The 20,087-nt window shown below is 41.4% G+C and overlaps 1 protein-coding gene across 4 annotated transcripts in view; it reads right to left on the reverse strand.

The window, feature by feature from the left end:
- The window catches only part of NFKB1 (nuclear factor kappa B subunit 1), a 143,677-nt gene that overhangs the window by 38,190 nt on the left and 85,400 nt on the right, over positions 1-20,087 (reverse strand). For all 4 annotated transcript variants that reach the window (XM_075543983.1, XM_075543986.1, XM_075543984.1 and 1 more), the window contains 5 exons: positions 9,823-9,986; positions 8,811-8,969; positions 6,565-6,669; positions 3,268-3,359; positions 888-1,026 (listed from right to left, as the gene is read on the reverse strand). In XM_075543983.1, the coding sequence (XP_075400098.1) occupies positions 888-1,026; positions 3,268-3,359; positions 6,565-6,669; positions 8,811-8,969; positions 9,823-9,986 (659 nt within the window). The remainder of the gene's footprint in view (positions 1-887; positions 1,027-3,267; positions 3,360-6,564; positions 6,670-8,810; positions 8,970-9,822; positions 9,987-20,087) is intronic.

Consider the following 20,087-nt stretch of genomic DNA (forward strand, 5'->3'; position numbering starts at 1 on the left):
TGAAAGAAAGTCAGAGTGGTCTTTCCAAACATACATAGGGTTGACCACTGCCCTCTCTAGAATCAAAGCAAATTTGTTAAATGGCACTCACAGTGTTCCACATCCTGGTCCTGGTCTCCTTCACCTGCCTCAGTCTTTACCAGCCCACAGCAGTGTTTGTAACAATTTCCCTGAATAAACACTAGTTAGTCTTACCTCTGGCTTCTAGTTCTCCCAGTTTCCTAAGCCTAGAAAACATCTTCCTTTTCTGTTGAACATTACACTGCTGAAATAGACCTCAAATGTTAAGGACCACATGACAGTCCTTCCCAAGAAGCTTTCTGTGAGCTCTGTTGGAGCCGATGGTTCTCCCCGCAGCGTCTTCACGTGGGTTGCAGGTACTTTGCTCTTGGGGTTTCTCAGGATCATGCTTTGCACGATAGCCATTTCAGGAGACTACTATCTCCCTGTGTGGATATGTCTTTTGTGAAGAAAAAAGTATCTTGTTTATTTTTATATTTTTGCAGTGCCTGCATTTTCTGCTTAACTGCCTGAGGCTGGTTGACAGAGTGGCCTGATTTTTTTTTCTAAACACCAAAGCTTATCTTTTGATCTCAACTGCCATAATTTTGTTACTTAATAAAGGTTATACATTCTCAAATATATGCCAACACTTTAAATGTGATAGACACTCGTAGGAATATGGAAACAATGTGATTTTAAAAGGCTGGATTCAACTCAGTGATCCCCAAATAGTGCATTATTTACCTCTTCTCTGAAAACACATGCCATGGTCTCAGGAAGCAGTTACTCACTTAGAGGCTGTTCAGAGCAGAACGCTGCCTCATCTCGTCTATCATCCTGTCTTTTTCCTGGAACAAGCCCCAATGTCCAAACAACCGAGTTACCTTTGATTTCAGGGTAGTAGAGAAAAGGTTTGGGTTCACTAGTTTCCAAATCAGATTTCCTTCGAAGCTGGACGAACACAGAGGCAGGTTTGGTAATGTTGACATCTTTATACTTTGGAGTTTTGAAGACAATGGCAAACTGCAGGGTGAAAAGATCTAAAGGTTGGTGCAGTGCTACATGTTCATATTAGATAATTTTTGCAGCTATGCTACTCATAAAATACTTTCCTAATATTTCTCTCTATGCCCAACATTCAGACACGGTGGACAAAAACACAGCGCCCAAGATCAAGCCCCAAACTCAGAACTGTGTACCCACAAGCTTTTACTGTGAAACTGAAATCCAAGTTGATGTCAGTGTATTTCAAATCTTCATTATCTAATTTGTCTAATATTTCAAATAGCTGCTAGTTGTAAATATTATTTAAATAAGATGCCTTTCTTATACTTTTTTCCTCTTCCAAATTAACCTTGAAAATCATCAAGGCATTAGGTACAGTGAGCAATAGGAAGTGTGATTGTGGGAAGAGACTGAAATGAAGGAAATGGCTCCCCCGTCAGTGGCCAGCCAATGAGGAGAGCAGAAACTATGCCGTCATGGGGAGGCAGCCTTATAGGAGCCGTTGCATCTGAGCCATAAGGAGGATCAAGGCTCTGGGCCTACGCAGGGGTTTGTAACTTTCTTCTAAGACACACTTCTGGCCTCCTCATTAATTTCTTGGTGGTGGTAGAAATGCTTGTGTGCTCATTTTACAAATCTTAGCTTTATTTTGTGGCTATGTAATAACACATTGACAAGAACTGAGATTCTGCTAAATATACAAAGACAGACAATGGTATTCCTGGAAGATGTCAAACTACATCTACTCAGTTCCTACTCTGTGCCTCCATGAAAGCACGGTAGTTCATTTGCTAGGAAGCCTACCACAGTCTTTCTGTCGCTGGTGGGGGTTGCTGAGTTGACTCCAGCTCATGGCAGCACTAGAATGACAGAGGAAAACTGCTGATCGGCTGGTGGGTTTGAACCAACAGCCTTTCAGGTAGCAGTCAGTTAGGGGCTCACTCACTGTGTCCCCAGGGATCCTTAGAGTTGCTTTAGGCATTATGCCACATGAACATAAAAAGGTAGGAACACAGTTTACATTTACTGTTATGCTCTTAGTTTTTTTCTTTGTCTTCAAATTTAACAGTATTTTTGAGATATCCCTTATTAGCTCATAGACAACCCAAACCAAACTCCCTGCTGTCAAGCTACTGCTGACTCATGGTGACCCTCTAGGGCAGGGAAGAACCACCCGGTGGGTTTCTGAGACTGTGCATCTTTAAGGGAGCAGACAGTCTCGTCTTTCTTCCACAGAGTGGCTGGTGCTTTCGCACTGTGCACCTTGCAGATCGCAGCCCCACACGTAGCCACTGCACTCCCAGGGCTCCAGTTCACAGAATACTCATTGTCTTAACTGTATAATATTCCATTATAGTGAGAGGTCATAATTTATTTGACCAACCACCTGTTGATAGATATTTGGATTTTCTGTGAAATTCAGCAGTTCAAAACCACCAAGTGCCCCATGGGTGAAAGATGAGGCTTTCTACCCCCACAAATATTTACAGTCTCGGGAACCTGCAGGGGCAGTTCTCTTCTGTGCTGTAGAGACTCTATGAGCCAAATTGACTTGATGGCAGTGAGTTAGTTTGTATTGCATTTGATAATAATATTCCCCAGTCACAATTTAAAAGGGAATTAGAGTAATCATTTAGCAAGGGATGCAATATTTTCATGACATATTCATATACAAGAGGAACCTTGGTAGCACTGTGAGTAGGTACTACTAACCACAGGGTTGGTGGTTTAAAGCCATCAGCCAATTCTCAGAAGAATGATGAGGCCACCTGCTCCCACAGAGACTTTACAGTCTCGGAAAACTTAGAGCAGTTCTACTCCATCTTGTAGCTGCATGAGTCACAACCCACTCCAGGTCTTCTCATTAATATACTCAGCTACAGCTGGGAAATCTTGACATATCAGAATCACAGTAGCCTCAGCTAAAGGAGTGTACTTCTAAAAGCTTTTCATTAGAATACTCTTTAAAAACAGGTATCAGCATGATTGCCTTAGCAAAGTATTTCAAACGTTCAGGTAGAGGCCCTGAGGACCACCGTATTAAGGGTTAAGGGACTGGACACTCACAGGACATTTCTTAACTGACTCTCAGAACCAATGATTCGAGGACAAGTAACGGCTTCTCTGGGAGACCTGTAACGTTTACAATAGTACTTTCCCCTGCACATTACGTTTATTGTAACTTTCTTATTTCACATATGGAAGTTAAATCGTGACTCTCAACCTGGCAGAAGTGTAAAATCGTCATCATCCACTTACCTGTCTATGAACGTCTGTGGGAGAAAAATCTCCAAACCCTTCCCAGATTCCACCATTTTCCTCCTCTTCATAAAATCGAATCTGTATGTCATCTGTCAACAGGTGAATCCCAGCATGTCATGTTACATAATGCAGTATTTGTAAACATGATAAAACATAGAACTGATTTAAGATTCTACCATCTACTTACTGAATGTTTTTTTAAAATAAGAAAAATAGTCTGTTGAATCACTAACTCGCTCAATAAATCACAAATTTTTAACATTAGTTACTACAGAAATAGGCCTCACATTTCATTTACAAAGGCACAATTCTACATTTATCTGTTCAACTTGGGTTTTTTCTTAATCAGTCTTTCTCGCACATCGTCATCCCTGAATAATTCCCTTCTCAGAGACGTGAAGGATGAAGAGGGATAGGGGTGTCTCAAAGGGCAGCACAACTCAAGATAGAGTCACAGAATAGTCCATTCATGCGCTGTTGACTGGGACACTGTCCTAACACACACACACATACACACACACTCACAGGGGCACTGTCCTAAGGAAACAGATACACACTCACACGCTCGGGCACTGTCCTAAGGAAACACACACACACACACACACACTCACAGGGGCACTATCCTGAGGAAACAGATACACACTCACACGCTGGGGCACTGTCTTAAGGAAGCACACACACACACACACACACTCACACACACACACACACTCACAGGGGCACTGTCCTAAGGAAACAGATACACTCTCACATGCTGGGGCACTGTCTTAAGGAAACACACACACATACACACTCACAGGGGCACTGTCCTAAGGAAACAGACACACACACACACACTCACAGGGGCACTATCCTGAGGAAACAGATACACACTCACACGCTGGGGCACTGTCCTAAGGAAACAGACACACACACACACACACACACACACACTCACACACACTCACAGGGGCACTATCCTGAGGAAACAGATACACACACACGCTGGGGCACTGTCTTAAGGAAACACACACACACACTCACAGGGGCACTGTCCTAAAGAAACAGACACACACACACACTCACAGGGGCACTGTCCTAAGGAAACAGACACACACACACTCACAGGGGCACTGTCTTAAGGAAACAGATACACACTCACACGCTGGGGCACTGTCCTAAGGAAACACACACACACACACTCACACTCACAGGGGCACTGTCCTAAGGAAACAGACACACACACACACGCTGGGGCACTGTCTTAAGGAAACACACACACACACACACACACACACTCACAGGGGCACTGTCCTGAGGAAACAGACACACACACACACGCTGGGGCACTGTCTTAAGGAAACACACACACACACACACACTCACAGGGGCACTGTCCTAAAGAAACAGACACACACACACACGCTGGGGCACTGTCTTAAGGAAACACACACACACACACACACACTCACAGGGGCACTGTACTGAGGAAACAGATAGACACTCACACGCTGGGGCACTATCCTAAGGAAACAGATACACACTCACACGCTGGGGCACTGTCCTAGGGAAACAGACACACACACACACACTCACAGGGGCACTATCCTGAGGAAACAGATACACACTCACACGCTGGGGCACTGTCCTAAGGAAACAGACACACACACACACACACACACACACACACACTCACACACACTCACAGGGGCACTATCCTGAGGAAACAGATACACACTCACATGCTGGGGCACTGTCCTAAGGAAACAGACACACACACGCACACACATATACACACAGAGTAATTGACTTACTCCTCACACAGCGCTATGAGGTATATGTATTATTATAATCACTTTATAGCAGAGATACTGTGGTTCAAATATATTATGTTGTTTGATCCAAAGTGGAACAGCTAGTAAATGGAAGAGATGGGATTTGAATCCAGTGTATGCAGTTCCAAGGTCTAGGCTCTAAGCACATCCACACAGAAACTCACTGCCACAGGGTCAATTCCAACTCATAGTGACCTTACAGGAAAGGGCAGAACTGTCTCTGTGGGTTTCCAAGACGATAAATCGTTACGGAAATAGATTTTCCCTTTCTGCTGTGGAGTGACTGGTGCTTTGGAACTGCTGATCCGGCAGTTAGCAGCCCCAAACTTAACCCACTATGCGATATGGTCTCCTAGATACATTATTAGTTCATATTATTAAAAATATGAGGGTCAGACAGAATGCCATTATTTCCCGCTTTCACAACAGAACTCCTCTTAGCACTGGCATCATTTCCCGTTCTATAGGAAGGACCCCACTATCAATTTATGAAAATTAAAGTGCAATTTAAATAGAATTTTAGAAATATCAGTTTGGATTGAACACCCCATGATCTCAAGGTATAGCCCTTTAACCTTGTTATTCAGCATTCTTCAGACCAAGTTCAAGACTTCTCTTATTAAGCTATCTCAATGTAAGGATGATGATTAAGAATCACATTTGTAAAAACTGTACTCAGATTATGTTTACTCATAGCATGCACACTTAAGAATCTGGAAATTAATATTATACAGACGAACTAGGTTAAGAGGCTAAGAACTGGGTATGTGGATATAGTGAAAATCATTTTGGAAAAAGACTACATGTGCTTTACTTTAAAATATGATCCCATGTTTTCCTGGCCATATAATATGGAGCATTCAGTCAGAAATAAGAATATATTTCTTTAAAACTATTAACCTTTTATTTATAGATTGTACTTCAAATCACATTATCTGCTTAGATTTAGATTATCCTATACTTTCCCCATGTACCATTTTATGTTAAAAATGGTTTCAGAAAATAGCACATGATTTCCATTTGCTTTTACTAATGTGTCTATCTTAGTGTGTTTCAATCCTACTGGTTTTCCTCTTCTTAGTTGGCATTACAGTGTCACATGGAAGTGTTTGCAGAACTGCTCTCAGTAATCCAACAGAGGACTGCAAAATCAACAGCTTATTATTTGTCCTCTGGATGTGTTTGTATGTGTGCCAGGCATGTGACTCTTACTCATTTTAGTTTAACCAAACTTAGATACCAAAGTTTAAAACAGAAAAATAATGAACCTTCAGTGAGTACTATTTTTTATTTCTATTTACTTCTTTTGAAACCTTTAATTAATGGTTTAACATAAACAATACAGGCAACGTAAATTTGGAAGAGGTGAGTTGTACTGTGTACCTGTTTTAAAAAAGTTTCACAGCACTGTTAAGAAGTGACTCATAGATACATACTAAGAATTATGTTTCACATCTTGAGACCTGAGTATGATATTTACCTTTCTGAACCTTGTCGCAGAGAAGATAAATCTCTTCTCCTCCAGTTACACATCCTGCGGTCCTGTCCATTCTTACAATTTTCAAATTGGATGCATTGGGGGCTTCTGTTCACAGGAGAACAACGAATGTCATAGATTATGCTCAGCTCTATAAATGAATCCCTTGTCCGGGACTTTGTCTTGGGGACCCATTACCAAAAAGGAAATTTAAATAGTTGCTTCTACCTCTTATTATTTTAACAGGGATCCTAAGCAATCAGACTACTCTTTAAAGATTTGAGAGCACTTATTGGGTAGTGATCATTCATTATCACCAATGTATGATGGGACAGAAAGGAGAGGATACTGTTTCTCCCTCTAACAGAGAAAGACAAAGATTTTTTTTTTTGGACACTTCAGGAGGTACCAAACCAGTGGAATTCTGAAATTCAAATGAGGTCAGGAACTCAAATTCATTTCAGTGATGTTGGTTTTGGCAGGTGCCACTGAACCGGTTCTGACGCATCGCTCCGCAGTGCACAACAGAGGGGAAAACCGTCATCCTCACAGCTCTGATACCTGAGCCCATTGTTGCAACCGCAGCGTCAGGCAGTCTTGTTAAGGGCCTTCCTCTTTTTGCTGCCCTTCTACTTCATGAAGCGTGAAGCCTCTCTCCAGGGGCTGGTCTCTCCTGACTGCATGTCCAAAGTATGTGAGTCCAACTCTCGCCATTCTTGCCTCGAAGGAACCCTCTGGCTATACTTCTTCCAAGACGGAGTTGTCTGTTCTTTTACTATTCCAGGATACATTCGATGTTCTCTGTCAGCACCACAATTCAAAGGCATCGGTTCTTCTTCAGTCTTCTCTATTCCATGCCCACTTTCACATGCACATGAGGCAACTGGAAATGCCATGGCTTCGGTCAGGCACAACGTCGTCCTCAGAATCTAACATCCTAGATCTTCAGTCCTCTACAGAGGGCTTGTGCAGCAGATTTACCCAACTTTGCTCTCTTGACTGCTGCTTCCTTGAGCACTGGTTACTGCCAAACTATTACAAGAGTCCCAAAATCTTAGGGGAAAGCACTTTTTTCCCCTTTTTATTATATAGAGACAAAAATGGAGATACTGCTTTCCCCAAAACTAAATTAGGATTTTATGTGGTTGGAGTAAAAGTTTCAGTGTGGTAAAGTATAAAGCTTCCTTTTTAAAATTTTTTTCCACTCCAACAGCTGCATGTTTAAGGTGATAGAGTCTTTAGAATATGGGCTAACCCTTTCACTTCCCCTCCAACTTGTTTAAATTAGGGAAATTAGCTGAACTTCGAGTTTTTAATTTACATCAAATTCCATGCACTTTCAATGAGCACTTGCAGTCTTTTCTGAAATATCTGTTTAATACAGCCAATGTATGCCAAACAGGTTAAGGGGCATGACAAATGCTCTTTGAAAAAGTTTCAGGAACTAGAGACTGAAATAACTTTTCAGAGTCATGTACTCTACTACTCATTCAGCTAACTTGAAGCTATTATCTTGGTAAAAGTGACAGATATTTGGAATGAAGATGGGTAAGAATTACAGTTGAAACCTGTTTTTATAAAAAGTAGAGGCAGAATGCTCCTTAGATGGCGAGACTTCATCTCATGTACTTTCGACAGGTTATGAGGCGAGATCAGTCTCTAGAAAAAGACAGCATGCTGGACAATGCAGACGGTCATTCAAACAGCGGAAAACCCTCAAAGAGACGAACTGACACAGAGGCTGCAGCAGCGGGCTCAAGCATCACCATGCTGTGAGGATGGCTCGGGACCAGGCAATGTTTGATACTGCCGTGCGGTGCCGAGGGTCACAATGAGTCAGAGTAACCTGGAAGGCATGTAGGAGCAGCCACCACCACATCAGTTCAATACCTTAAAGGAAAAAACAAACAAACTCTTTTTCCTTCCTAGAGCAAGCACAATAAATTCTCACCGCATGTGGTAAATAAAGAATACGGGACTAGATATGGGATGTAAAAGGCTGCGATGTACATTGAAAGAAGGGGAACTGTATTTATTATGGCCCTAACTGAATAGTTTACTTAATTAGCCATCAAGTTTTTAAACTAGACTCCGGCATTCCCTCTTGATGGATGAGAAACCCGAGGCACAAGGAGATTAGCGCACTTGCTGCAAGACTCAGCTAGTGAGTAACTAGCAGGGCGGGGTTCGAAGCCTGCATTCTTGCCGGCAGGCACACCAATCAATCCCCTTGCAGGGCAAGCACTCACTGCTGTCGTAGATGGCATCTGACACCACGGGTTCCAGGCGCCTGGTGAAGCTGCCCGTGCTGTCCGGAAGGAAAGCTGTAAACATGAGCCGGACCACGCTGAGGTCCATCTCTTTTGTCTGATGAAGAGCGGCCTGGCGGATTATCTCCTTCTCGCCATCTAGGAAAAGTCCATTCATGCCCACGGTAAGTGCAAGGAGGCGTGGACATTTAAATACAGGATGCTAAAGAACATAAACTTAAAAATAACATTTGAGTTTTATTTTTCATTTTAAATTCTCTATATTCTGAGTAAAATCTCTTTAAAGGGTCTTATTTATGCCATCCATAAATATCCAAAGTTTTTTTTTTCTTCCTGAATCTGGGTGAAAACTATTATTAGTCTATCTAAATGCCTCTTCAGAGTATGAGAAGATGCCAAAATGACCAGGCTGAAGGACAAACTATAAATGCAGAGATGGGACACGTGTAGCCTGGGGAATGGAGCTGAAGTAAAAAATTAAACAAAGGCAAGAAAACAGAAAATTACATTTTTGCTTTTGTAAAGAGAGACTAGTTTAAAATAAGCCCGAAGTGCCCAAAGAAATAATTTAAATACTCATTACAATTAGGCGAGCTGGGTAAGGCATAACAGGTAGATTGTTCTTTGAACTAAGCGTTGGATGATGAATCGAGTTTTGACATGTTGAAAAAAGGAGGTGGAGTATTGAGGCAGAGGTATGATTAGGCACCAGGTGTTCGGAGAACAGTGGGTGGGGCAGGTGGGCTACCTGCAAGGTCGGGACTGGTGATGAGGTTGGAAAGGTGGGTAGGGCTAGCATGTGAGGGCTTTGAGATGATACATTTTACTCTACAGGTAGCAGGTTGCCATCAAAAGTTTCCGGGAAGGGGGGAGGTGGTTACAGATCAGAAGGATGAGAAACCGGAGGTATCAAAACGAACATCTAGTCCACACACAACAAAGCAAAAATTTAAGCTCCTCAAAGGAGCAAGATTGGGAAGAGAGAGCTCACCTGTAAGTTGCCTGTCTCCTCCACCTTCTGCTTGCAAATAGGCAAGATCAGGATGCACTAAAAGTCCAGGGTTATAGCCCCTTATACAAGCTTCTGTCATTCGTGCTTCCAGTGTCTCGAATACTTTTTTCTTTGTCACATGAAGTATACCCAAGTTTGCAAAGCTGGAGGACACAGAAAAGCCGAAGACAGTCACCAACATTTAGGAAATTGATTGACTAGACAATCTGACTTCATTTTATAGTTCAGTGGATCTTAAAAAGACACACAGATCTTCAATTGCCACTCCAAATTCCCAAGGGGTTTGGAAGCATTTCAGAATTCAGAATTTTTGTGATACCAGAAAGGCATCCTAGCTGATACTCTCCACAGGTTGAGGGCACACACAGCCATCAAACACACTCAGACTTTGCAGTGGAACATTCAACTCAACTCACCAAATGGAATAGTAGATGGCAAATGCTATTGGAATCTACCCGATGATTCCGAGTTTGGGGTTTACAGCTTGGTTTAGAGTTTTTGGTTTACATCAGGATTAACTGGGTTTACCACAAATGAGTCTGTGATAAAACTAGAAAAATACTTAGTTTCAGCTAATCAGATTTCAAAATTATAATTAAGGGATTGCAACAGATGATGTATGTAAGGGCCTACAGCCTATGATGTATATTGTAAGATACGATGTTTGAAGAGTGGGTTTTAAAAAACTCATGAAAAAGTGAAATCAAAGGGTAATGGAGTTTTCCATGAAATTTTTAAAGCTCCCGAACATGAGTCAGAATTGACTCAATGACATTGAGTTTGACTTTTCAAGTGTGTATCTTACTGAGGATAAAACACCTGTGCTTATTTTAAGTAACTTATGGAAGTTGTATAAAATAAATGTGAAATTATAGATACTGAAAAAATATATATGTAGGAAAAGTATTACATTTGAGGGTATTCATTTTATTTTTTCATCATTCTTGGGTATCAGAATGTGATCTACAGTTTACCTGGAATTCTCATCACCTTGTGGGTTACCTATAGGACTGTACTTTTTTTTATTCCATTGAAATTGGCATGTAATTTCACATGCACCCAGGCCTGAGTAGATATATATAATTGGAGGAAGATACCCTTTTGTCTAGAGAAGGTTACAGATCAACAGAACAAAATACTGATCAAAGTAAGCTGACCAAACTGAGATCAAAGGATGCACTGCAGCGGGTACATTCGCTACCCAAGAAGCGAGGACAGTGAGAAGTTTGTCTCCTGTATTTTAGCATGCGGTCAGGAGAGACCGGTCCCCGAAGAACATCATGCCTGGTAAAATAGAGAGCCAATGGAAAAGAGGAAGACCTTCAACAAGATGGACGGACACAGTGGCTACAACAATGGGTTCATACATAAAAACAACTTTGAGGAAGGTTCAGGCAGTGTTTCCTTCGGTGTGCACCACGTTGCTATGACTCAGCACTGACTTGACAGCTTATAACAACAGCCTCTACCTAGGTAAGGGCCTGAACGGAAATTTGAGTAGCACTTTACAAGTTATGTACACATCTGTAAAGTACCTTTGTTATGTATAAAATCTATTTTAATCGTTGTCAGAGAGGCATCATACATTACATGAATAATTAAGAATTTACTTCGGTAATAAGTGAAAACAAAGTAGAATTCAGTGTTCTACTTCCAGGTAATAATGCGGGAACACAGGTGAGTCGTGGTTCATTCATAAGGCCTATGCAGCCATAGCCCCATTTTGTAGCGAATTCTCTGCTAAACTAACGGACAGGATTAGGGCAGATTGAGACTTGACTTTAGTAGAGGGTGTAAATCAAGGAACCTTAGACTACTTTAGCAGAGGGTGTGATTTTAATCACCATCCTCTGTTTCTTTGGAGGTTTGGTCTGCTAAAAGACAAAAACCACATGTGGTAGTTCTATAATCTATTGTCATTTGAGTTCTAAGAGAAAAGGGGTAGAGTTTAGCAATCAGGTTGCATCTTGATGACCACATTTGTAGGCACTAAGGAGATAAACAGCTCATTGGAGGCAGCCACACACTCATTTTCCTGTGAGACATTACTGACGATAACAAGCCTGATGGAGCTACACTGATGCAACCAGAGTACTGGGAGGTGGAGAAGCCACGCGGAGACCCCTGCCAGCACTGAGATGCTTCTACTGCCACTGGATCCACAAGACTTTCCACCCACTGGCCTGTGATCTTCCTGAATTCAGCATTATTGCATGGCTGCATGGGTCTAAAGAGGAATTTATGGACTACTATTGGACATATGGGTTAATATTAAACGTGTGGACTTGACCTGGACTGGGTTGGGATGTTTTCTTAATGTACAATTACTCTTTGATATGAAACTCTCTCTTACACACATGATTCTCCCTGGATTTGTTTCTCTAGCCTACTTGGACTAACATACCACACCTCCATCAAAGACATTCCTCTGTTTCTTGAATGAGCTTTGCTAGAAGCAAGGAGGCCTGCTGTGACTTTTGGACTTTTTATTATTATTATTTCATTGGGGGTTCTTAAGTCTCTTTTAACTATCCATACATCAATTTTATTAAACGCCTATCTGTGCATATGCTTGTCATCATCATTTTCAAAGAATTTTCTGTTTTCTTCAGCCCTTGGTATCAGTGCTTCTTTTTTTCCTCTCTACCACCCTCATGAACTCTTGCTAAATCATAAATTATTGTTACTTTCATATCTCTTCACCCACATTTCTGTTGTTTGTCCTCCTTGGGGCCAGGGTTTATATACTGATCATTGCGATATCAGTTCCTCCTTTCTCCCCCTTCTCCTTCCACCTTCCCCCTACCCTCATGGTATTACTACTCCCATTACTGTTCCTGAGGCTTTTACCTGTTCTGGATTCTGTGTGTCGAGGGCTCTTATCTGTAACAATGTACATGCTCCAGTCTAGGTGAATTTGTAAAGTAGACCTGAAGTCATGATAGTGGGGTGGGGTGTGGGGGTGAAGCACTAAAGAACTAGAGAAATGTATGCTTCATCGGTGCTATACTGCACCCTGGCTGACTTGTTCCTTCCTTGTGACCCTTTTGTAATGGGATGTCCAATTGTCTACAGATGGGTCTTCATTCCAACCGTCCTCATTGGCATTGATAAGACTTTGTTTCGGCTCTTCTGATGCCTGATACCTGATCTCATTGACAGCTCATGATCACACAGGCTGGGGTGCTTTACCTTGTGGGCTTTGTTGCTTTCCTGCTAGATGGCTGCTTGTTTAACTTCAAGCCTTTAAGACCCCAGAATAGCCGGGCACCATCAGCTTTCTTCACTACATTTGCTTATGCATCTATTTTGACTTCTAGCAATTGTGTTGGGAAGGTGAGCATCACAGAATGCCAGGTTATTAGAACAAAATGTTCTTGTGTTGAGGGAGTACTTGAGTAGAGGCTCAATGTCTGTTTGCTACCTTAATACTTAACATATAAATATATGTATATATACCTATATCCCAGTTGTTATATATTAATATATTCACATATATACATGCCTGTTTATACCTCTATAAATGTCTCTTGTCTCCTAATTCTTTTCTCTATTTCCTTTTACTTACCCACTATCATGTTTGACCTTCATTCGACTCGCCGTAATTCCCCTCGGCTACATTGCACTTGATCAAACCCCACCATTGATTTTAGATCTCTTGTTCCTTTGTCCCTGAGTTGGTTGGCTTTCCCCTGCCTCCTTCTCTCCCATGTCCCCCTGGTACCACTGGTCCCTTTGTTTTCTTCTCAGGATTATTTATCCTGCCTATCTTATAGGCATGGGGGGGGGGGAGATAGAGAAGAGGGAAGGAAAGAACACCTATAAATAGTTCTAGGCCTGTCTGCTGACCCTTCTGTTTTCTAATCTGATCTGATGAGGTGCCAAGCCCTGCTCCCCCTCCCCTCCTCAGTCAGAAGTCTATTTTCAGGGTTCCTTAGAAACTTTGTTGCTGTGCTTCCCTTGCTGCTCTGTTGCCCTCCATTTTGTGTAGGGAGGGTCAGGGTGAGGCTGGGCACAATTCCTGCACTGTCTCCTGTACTGTCCCCAACACAAGCCAAGAGGTCAACATACCAGCATGAAACAATGAACTAACAGAGAGGTTTGAGGGATTGGCCCCTAATCCAGCTACATCAACCCCTCCTCAGAAGAATGCACTACAGAGGACAGCATTGAAAATACAGGTCAGGCAGAGTGGCAGGTGCCCAGACCACAGAGGAGCAAACTAAGAGGGAAAGAGAATTAGATATGTGTGTGTGTGTATTGACATAGAAGTATGTGTATAGATAGATGTATATGTGTGTATATGAGAGAGAGAGAAAGAGGGAGAGGGACAGAGAGAACTACATCCTGGCCTACCAAGCCTCGAGGACGAGAGAGAGAGAGAGAGAGCATTACATCCTGGCCTACCAAACCTCGAGGACGACATTCCTGATGGGAACAACCAATGCACAGAGAGGACCATAGGGCCAGCCCTACCACGAGACAAGACATCCCATCAATGACTTTTGGAAATTTTTGGCTTCAGCTCTGGACCCTACAGTTGGCTTGCCTGAGCATGATCTTCAGATTTGGGTATTAACAGCACCCACAACCATGCAAGACATTTTCTTAAAGTGGGATACCATGGGATACACAACCCAGAGATGTGAGGGAATTTACTCAAGGAAGAAGTGGAATAAAACATGGAATTGTGTAACATTTTGGAAGAATTGGACATCTGGGACACTGTTCATCTCTAACTCCTTGAGGAGTTGTCTTTAGGGACCGTTGAGCTATGTTGGACTCAGGGCGACTCTGCATAACAGACAAACGCAGTCCTGTGCTTTGAGGCCAGTGTTGCAGGCACTGGGGTCAATTCATCTTGTTGAGGGCTTTCCACTTTTTTGCTGCCCCTTTACTTTGTCAAGTACAGTGTCCTTCTCCAGGGACTGGTCTTTCCTAACTTGGCCAAAGGCCATGAGAAAATCATGCCACCCTCACTTCTAAGGAGTATTCTGGGAGTCCAGACAGGTTTGTTTGTCCTTTTGGCAGCCAATGGTACTTCCCATATTCTTCACCAGCCCCCAATTCAAATGCATCACTTCTTTTTTTGGTTTTCCTTATTGAAGATCCAACTGTCACGTGCATTTGAAGATATCACACTTTGGACTACTCATACCTTAGTCCACCTACTCACATCTTTGCTTTCCAACATTTCAAAGAAGTCTCGTGTGGCAGATGCACCCAGTGCAATGCATCCTCTCCTCTCTTCACTACTGGTTTCATGAGCTTGATGGGGAGCCCCTAATAAAATGTAAAAAATAAAAAAAGAAATTTGGTCTTCCTTACATTGATTTGTAATCCATACCGAAGGCTGAAATCCTTGATCTTCATCCGTAAGTACTTAACATCTCCTTTCTTTCAGTAAGCAAAGTTTTATCTTCTGTATACCACAAGTTGTTAATAAGCTTTCCTCCAGTCCTGATGCCTCATTCTTCATCATATAAATCAGCTTCTCTGATGGTTTTCTCAGCATAGACTGAAGCGGTACGGCGAAAGTATACAACCCTGATGCACACCTTTCCTGATTTTAAACCATGTAGTATTCCCTTGTTCTGTTCCCACAAGTGCCTCTTGATCCACGTGCAAGTCCCACATGAGCATAAAGATGTGTGCTGAAATCCCCATTCTTCTCAAGGTTATCCATAGTTTGTAATGATCCACAGTCGAATGCCTTGGCAGAGTCAACAATACACAAGTAACCACATTTTTCAGGTTGTCTCTGTTTTCAGCCAAGATACATTTGACATAAGTAATGATATCCCTTGTTCCACATTTTCTTCTGAATTCAGCCTGAACTTCTGGCAGCTGGGTGTCAATGTACTGTTCAATCATTACTGGGTGATCTTCAGCAAAATTGTCCACGCATGTTATATTAATGATGCTGTTTCCTAATTCGAGCATTCTGTTGGGTCACCTTTCCAAATTTCTTGGAAGACATAAACGACTGAGTACTACTTCCAGTACTTCATCAGCTTATTGAAACCTTTCAATCTGTCCTTCATCAAAATCCTTGGGCTAATCTGGAATTAATTATTCTAAAAGAAATTATTACCATATTAGATCAGATTAACCTTCCCACGGTGGACAACTTAAAGACATAGGATAGAGCATGTTCTGAAATGGTTTTCAGACACTGGTAACAGGAAGCCAGGGAAGCACGAGGCAGTGATCCTTAAGAAAAGGGAAACAAACAAGGCCAGTCTGACGAAGGCTCTGGCTTAATGCCGAGAGAGGCGCTCCAGGCTGCAGCGCAGGAAGGGAGCCCCAAACAGAGCTGGTGATTTCCCTGAGTGGAGGGGCCAGAGTTAACCATTTTGATGTGGTCAAAGAGGTCAAGCGCCATAGGAAGAGAACTGGAGAGGAAAGAAATTGTACTTCTAGATCAGAAGCCGGCTCCACCTCAAGTCTTAGCATGTGAGCACTGGTCAGAGAACTCCCAAACCAAGCAAGCTCCCTGCCATCGAGTCGATTCTGACTCACAGGGACCCTACAGGACAGAGTACAATTGCCCCTGGGGGTTTCTGACCATAACTCTTTACACAGTACGGGCATCGACAGTCTCCTCTTTGTGCCGCAGAAAGGATGGCAGATTTAAACCATGGATCTTGTGCTCGGCAGATGAGTCCACCATGCCGCAGGAGCCGCCAGAAAAGAACCAGCAGAAAGAGCACGGAGAACAATCCTCGGAGCACAGACAGGAGTAGAATAGCTTACGTCCCAAACTGCCGGGCTGGCGAATCTCAGTTAATGACTCTGTCAAGTTGGTTCCAATTCATACCGACCCCTACACACAAAGCCAACCCCGCCTGGTACCGCGCCGTCCTCACAACTGCTTTCTTTCAGCCCACTGTCACCGCCACAGTGTCAATCTGCCTCACTTGTTTCGTTGCTCTTCCATTTTACCACGCATGGTGTTGCTCCAGGGGCTCGGCTCCGCTGGCAATATGTCCAAAGGATGCGAGACAAAGTCTCCAATGGAGAGCACCATGGGTGTGCTCCTTTCCAGACAGCTTTATCTGTTCTTTGGTCAGTCCTTGGCACTTCCACATCCTCCACCAGCACCACAGTCCAAATGGGCTTATTCTTCAGAAAGGCGTTGCTTGAATGATTGCCTTAACCGTGGGTTCAATTTGGCCTGTACCAACGTTTATATGGTCTCCTTATTAAGTTTTAAAGCAAGCCTAGCAGCAAGCCCTTCTCCCATAAAATTTAACTCAATTTCAACCTCAAAAATTTTTAGAAAAGGATACAAAAGTATTCTCACTGCTAGTGTGTGGATTCGGACTGATAGTGACCCTACAGGACACAGTAGCATTGCCCTTCTGACTTTCTGTGGCTCTCCATCCTGGGGGGAGCAGAAAGCCTCACCTTGTTCCCATGGACGGCTCCTGGGTTTGGCCAGCACACAATTACCCAAAATTCAAAATGTTTGCCATTCAATGAAAAATGTCCAGCAATGCAAAACAATAAGAAATCCAACTCAAAAAGAGCATTAAGGACAATCAATAGAAATGTATGCAGATGTTAAACAGAGGACAGATTTTCAGACATTAATGCTTTTAATCTGTTCCATTGTTTCAGAAAGGTAGAAAGCCTTAGTACATAAAGAGAAGACATGAGGATGTGTAGAAGGTCCCAAACGCACTTCTAGGGATGAAAACTAGAATGTCTCATAAGAAGAATGCACAGATAAGATTAATAAAATAGCAACCACTACAGAAAGAAAATCAGCGAATTAAAACTTACTCAAAAGTAACTAAAGAGGAAATGATGAGAAAAGCTAACAGATCAGCAATAAGCTATGAGACTTCAAAAGATCAAATAGGCATTCAGAAGATGATGAGAAGACCCTTTTCAAAATGCAAGAAATATGGCTGCAAAGTTTCCAAATTTAATACACGTGATAAGCCCAGAGACCCAACCTGAATGAAGTCCATGCATAAAAACACGAAAAATTTATGCTATTAAAATTAGTCATAATGACGTGAGAGTGGCAATACCAGGAGGGTAGAAGGAAGGTGGGGTGGAAAGTGGGAACCAATTACAATTATCTCTATATAACCTCCTCCCGGGGGGATGGACAACAGAAAAGTGGGTGGAGACATCAGCCAGTATAAGATATGACAAAATAATAATAATTTATAAATTATCAAGGGTTCATGAGGGAGGGAAAGTGGTGGAGGGAAAGGGAAAAATGAGAGGAGCTGATACCAAGGGCTCAGGTAGAAAGCAAATGTTTTGAGAATGATGATGGCAATAAATGCACATATGTGCTTAACACAATTGATGTATGTATGGATCGTGATAAGAATTGTACGAGCCCCCAATAAAATGATTTTTAAAAAACCCTGCTTCTAGAGCACATGAAAAAAAAAGTATCCACCAATCTTCATACATGTTAAATAAAGAGAAAAGGCTTCTGCCACATTTTGGACACAAACACACAAAAAAGTGGTCAGAGGGAAAAGAGACACATTTATACAGAGACATACAGAGATGGAGTGACAGAGGGCCTCTGTCAGAACACAGCAAGCCAGCAGACATCGGTACAACTTTTTATTAACTGAAAGAAAAGCATCATCAACCTAGGATTTTAGCATCTTGAAAGATATCTGTCAAAAACAAAGAGACACACTCTTACAGACATCCAGTAACTGACAGAATGCCTCTTTATCAGATCAGCTGTACAAAAAGGATTCAATGAAGAGCACCATGACAGAGAGGGGCAGCAGATGGAGATCTCGACTCATGAGCACTATAGATGGCAAATATGTGGGTAAATATACATTTTTATTTAAAAAAACTTTATCTTTTAAAACTATTTAAAAATAAAATAAATTAAAAAATAATTGCTTAAAGCAAAAAATGAAAGAGTAAGATAGTGTGAGATTATAACGTTTTTGAGTATTAAATTATATGACAATAGCACTAAGACCAAGAGAGGAAAATATAAAGATAGTTTTCACTTTCATATGCTATGTGTGAAGAAGCGTATTACTAGAAATGAACATAATATTGTTAGATATAAAATGGCAAGTTAAATCCTTCACAGAGCCACTAAAACACAAAGAGCGATAGCTAATAAATTAAGGAAATGAAGTGAAATTATAACCAATAACATTTTAAAAGTTAAAAAAGAGGAGAGTGGGTACAAAGAATAGATATGATGAATAGAACACATAGACCCATACGTAAACTTAAATATATGTATTTAAATAAACTTAAATATATGTAACCATAAAATAAATGATCGATATCTTAATTAAAAGGTAGACTGTAAAATTCATTTTAAATCAAGACACTAGCTGTGAGTAAACAGTACATCAATGTTTACTTTGAATTTAAAGACACAAATATATTAATACCAGAAGAATGGAAAATGATGTTCCACACTAACAATAATCAAAAGATGAAATACTATTTTAGTATCAAAGATTATCAACAGGAATAGAGTTATTACATAATTATAAAGGAATAAATTAAGAGTATGGAATCTTAAATGTTAATGCATCTAATAAAAGAATTTCACAAAACGTGAAGCAAAACATTATAGAACTGATATGGGAATCATATAAATCTACAAATACATTTGGCAATTACAACACTCCTTTCTTGATACTTGCTAGAACAAGCAGACAGAACTTCTTAAGAACATAGACGATGCTCGCAATACTGTCACACAACTAGTTCTACTTGGCGTTTGTGGAACACTCCACCCAGCAGCAGCAGGACAAGCACGCCCAGTTCCAGGAGCAGTGTCTCGAGAGAGAGGTATTCTGACCCACCTAACAAAACCGCAACAAATTTAAAACTATTCAAACAGGAAGCTAGCCACGTGAGAGGATATTTAAATTGAGAGTGGACATGGAATAATTAATTTTTGGAGCTAAACGCTAGCTACAATGAAGAAGGTTCAATATGTAATGCTTTCTACTTCTGTTTTCAAATTTCTGTAAAAACATGTACAGTAAAATGGGCACATATTATTATTAATGAAAGTAATAGAAAAAAAACAGGATCACGAATCTTAAAAAACAAGAATACTGTCATGTGGAAAACAATTCAGTACTTTCTTTTCAAGGTAAGTGTACACATACCATACATCTCTGAAATTTCACTCCGATATACTGAATGAAGATAATTTATGTTCCCACAAAAAATAGCTTTCTCACAAAAAAAAAACACCAAAAAACAAACTCCAA

The sequence above is a fragment of the Tenrec ecaudatus genome, chromosome 3 (genome assembly GCF_050624435.1).
Source record: "Tenrec ecaudatus isolate mTenEca1 chromosome 3, mTenEca1.hap1, whole genome shotgun sequence".
NCBI classification, from domain to species: Eukaryota; Metazoa; Chordata; class Mammalia; order Afrosoricida; family Tenrecidae; genus Tenrec; species Tenrec ecaudatus.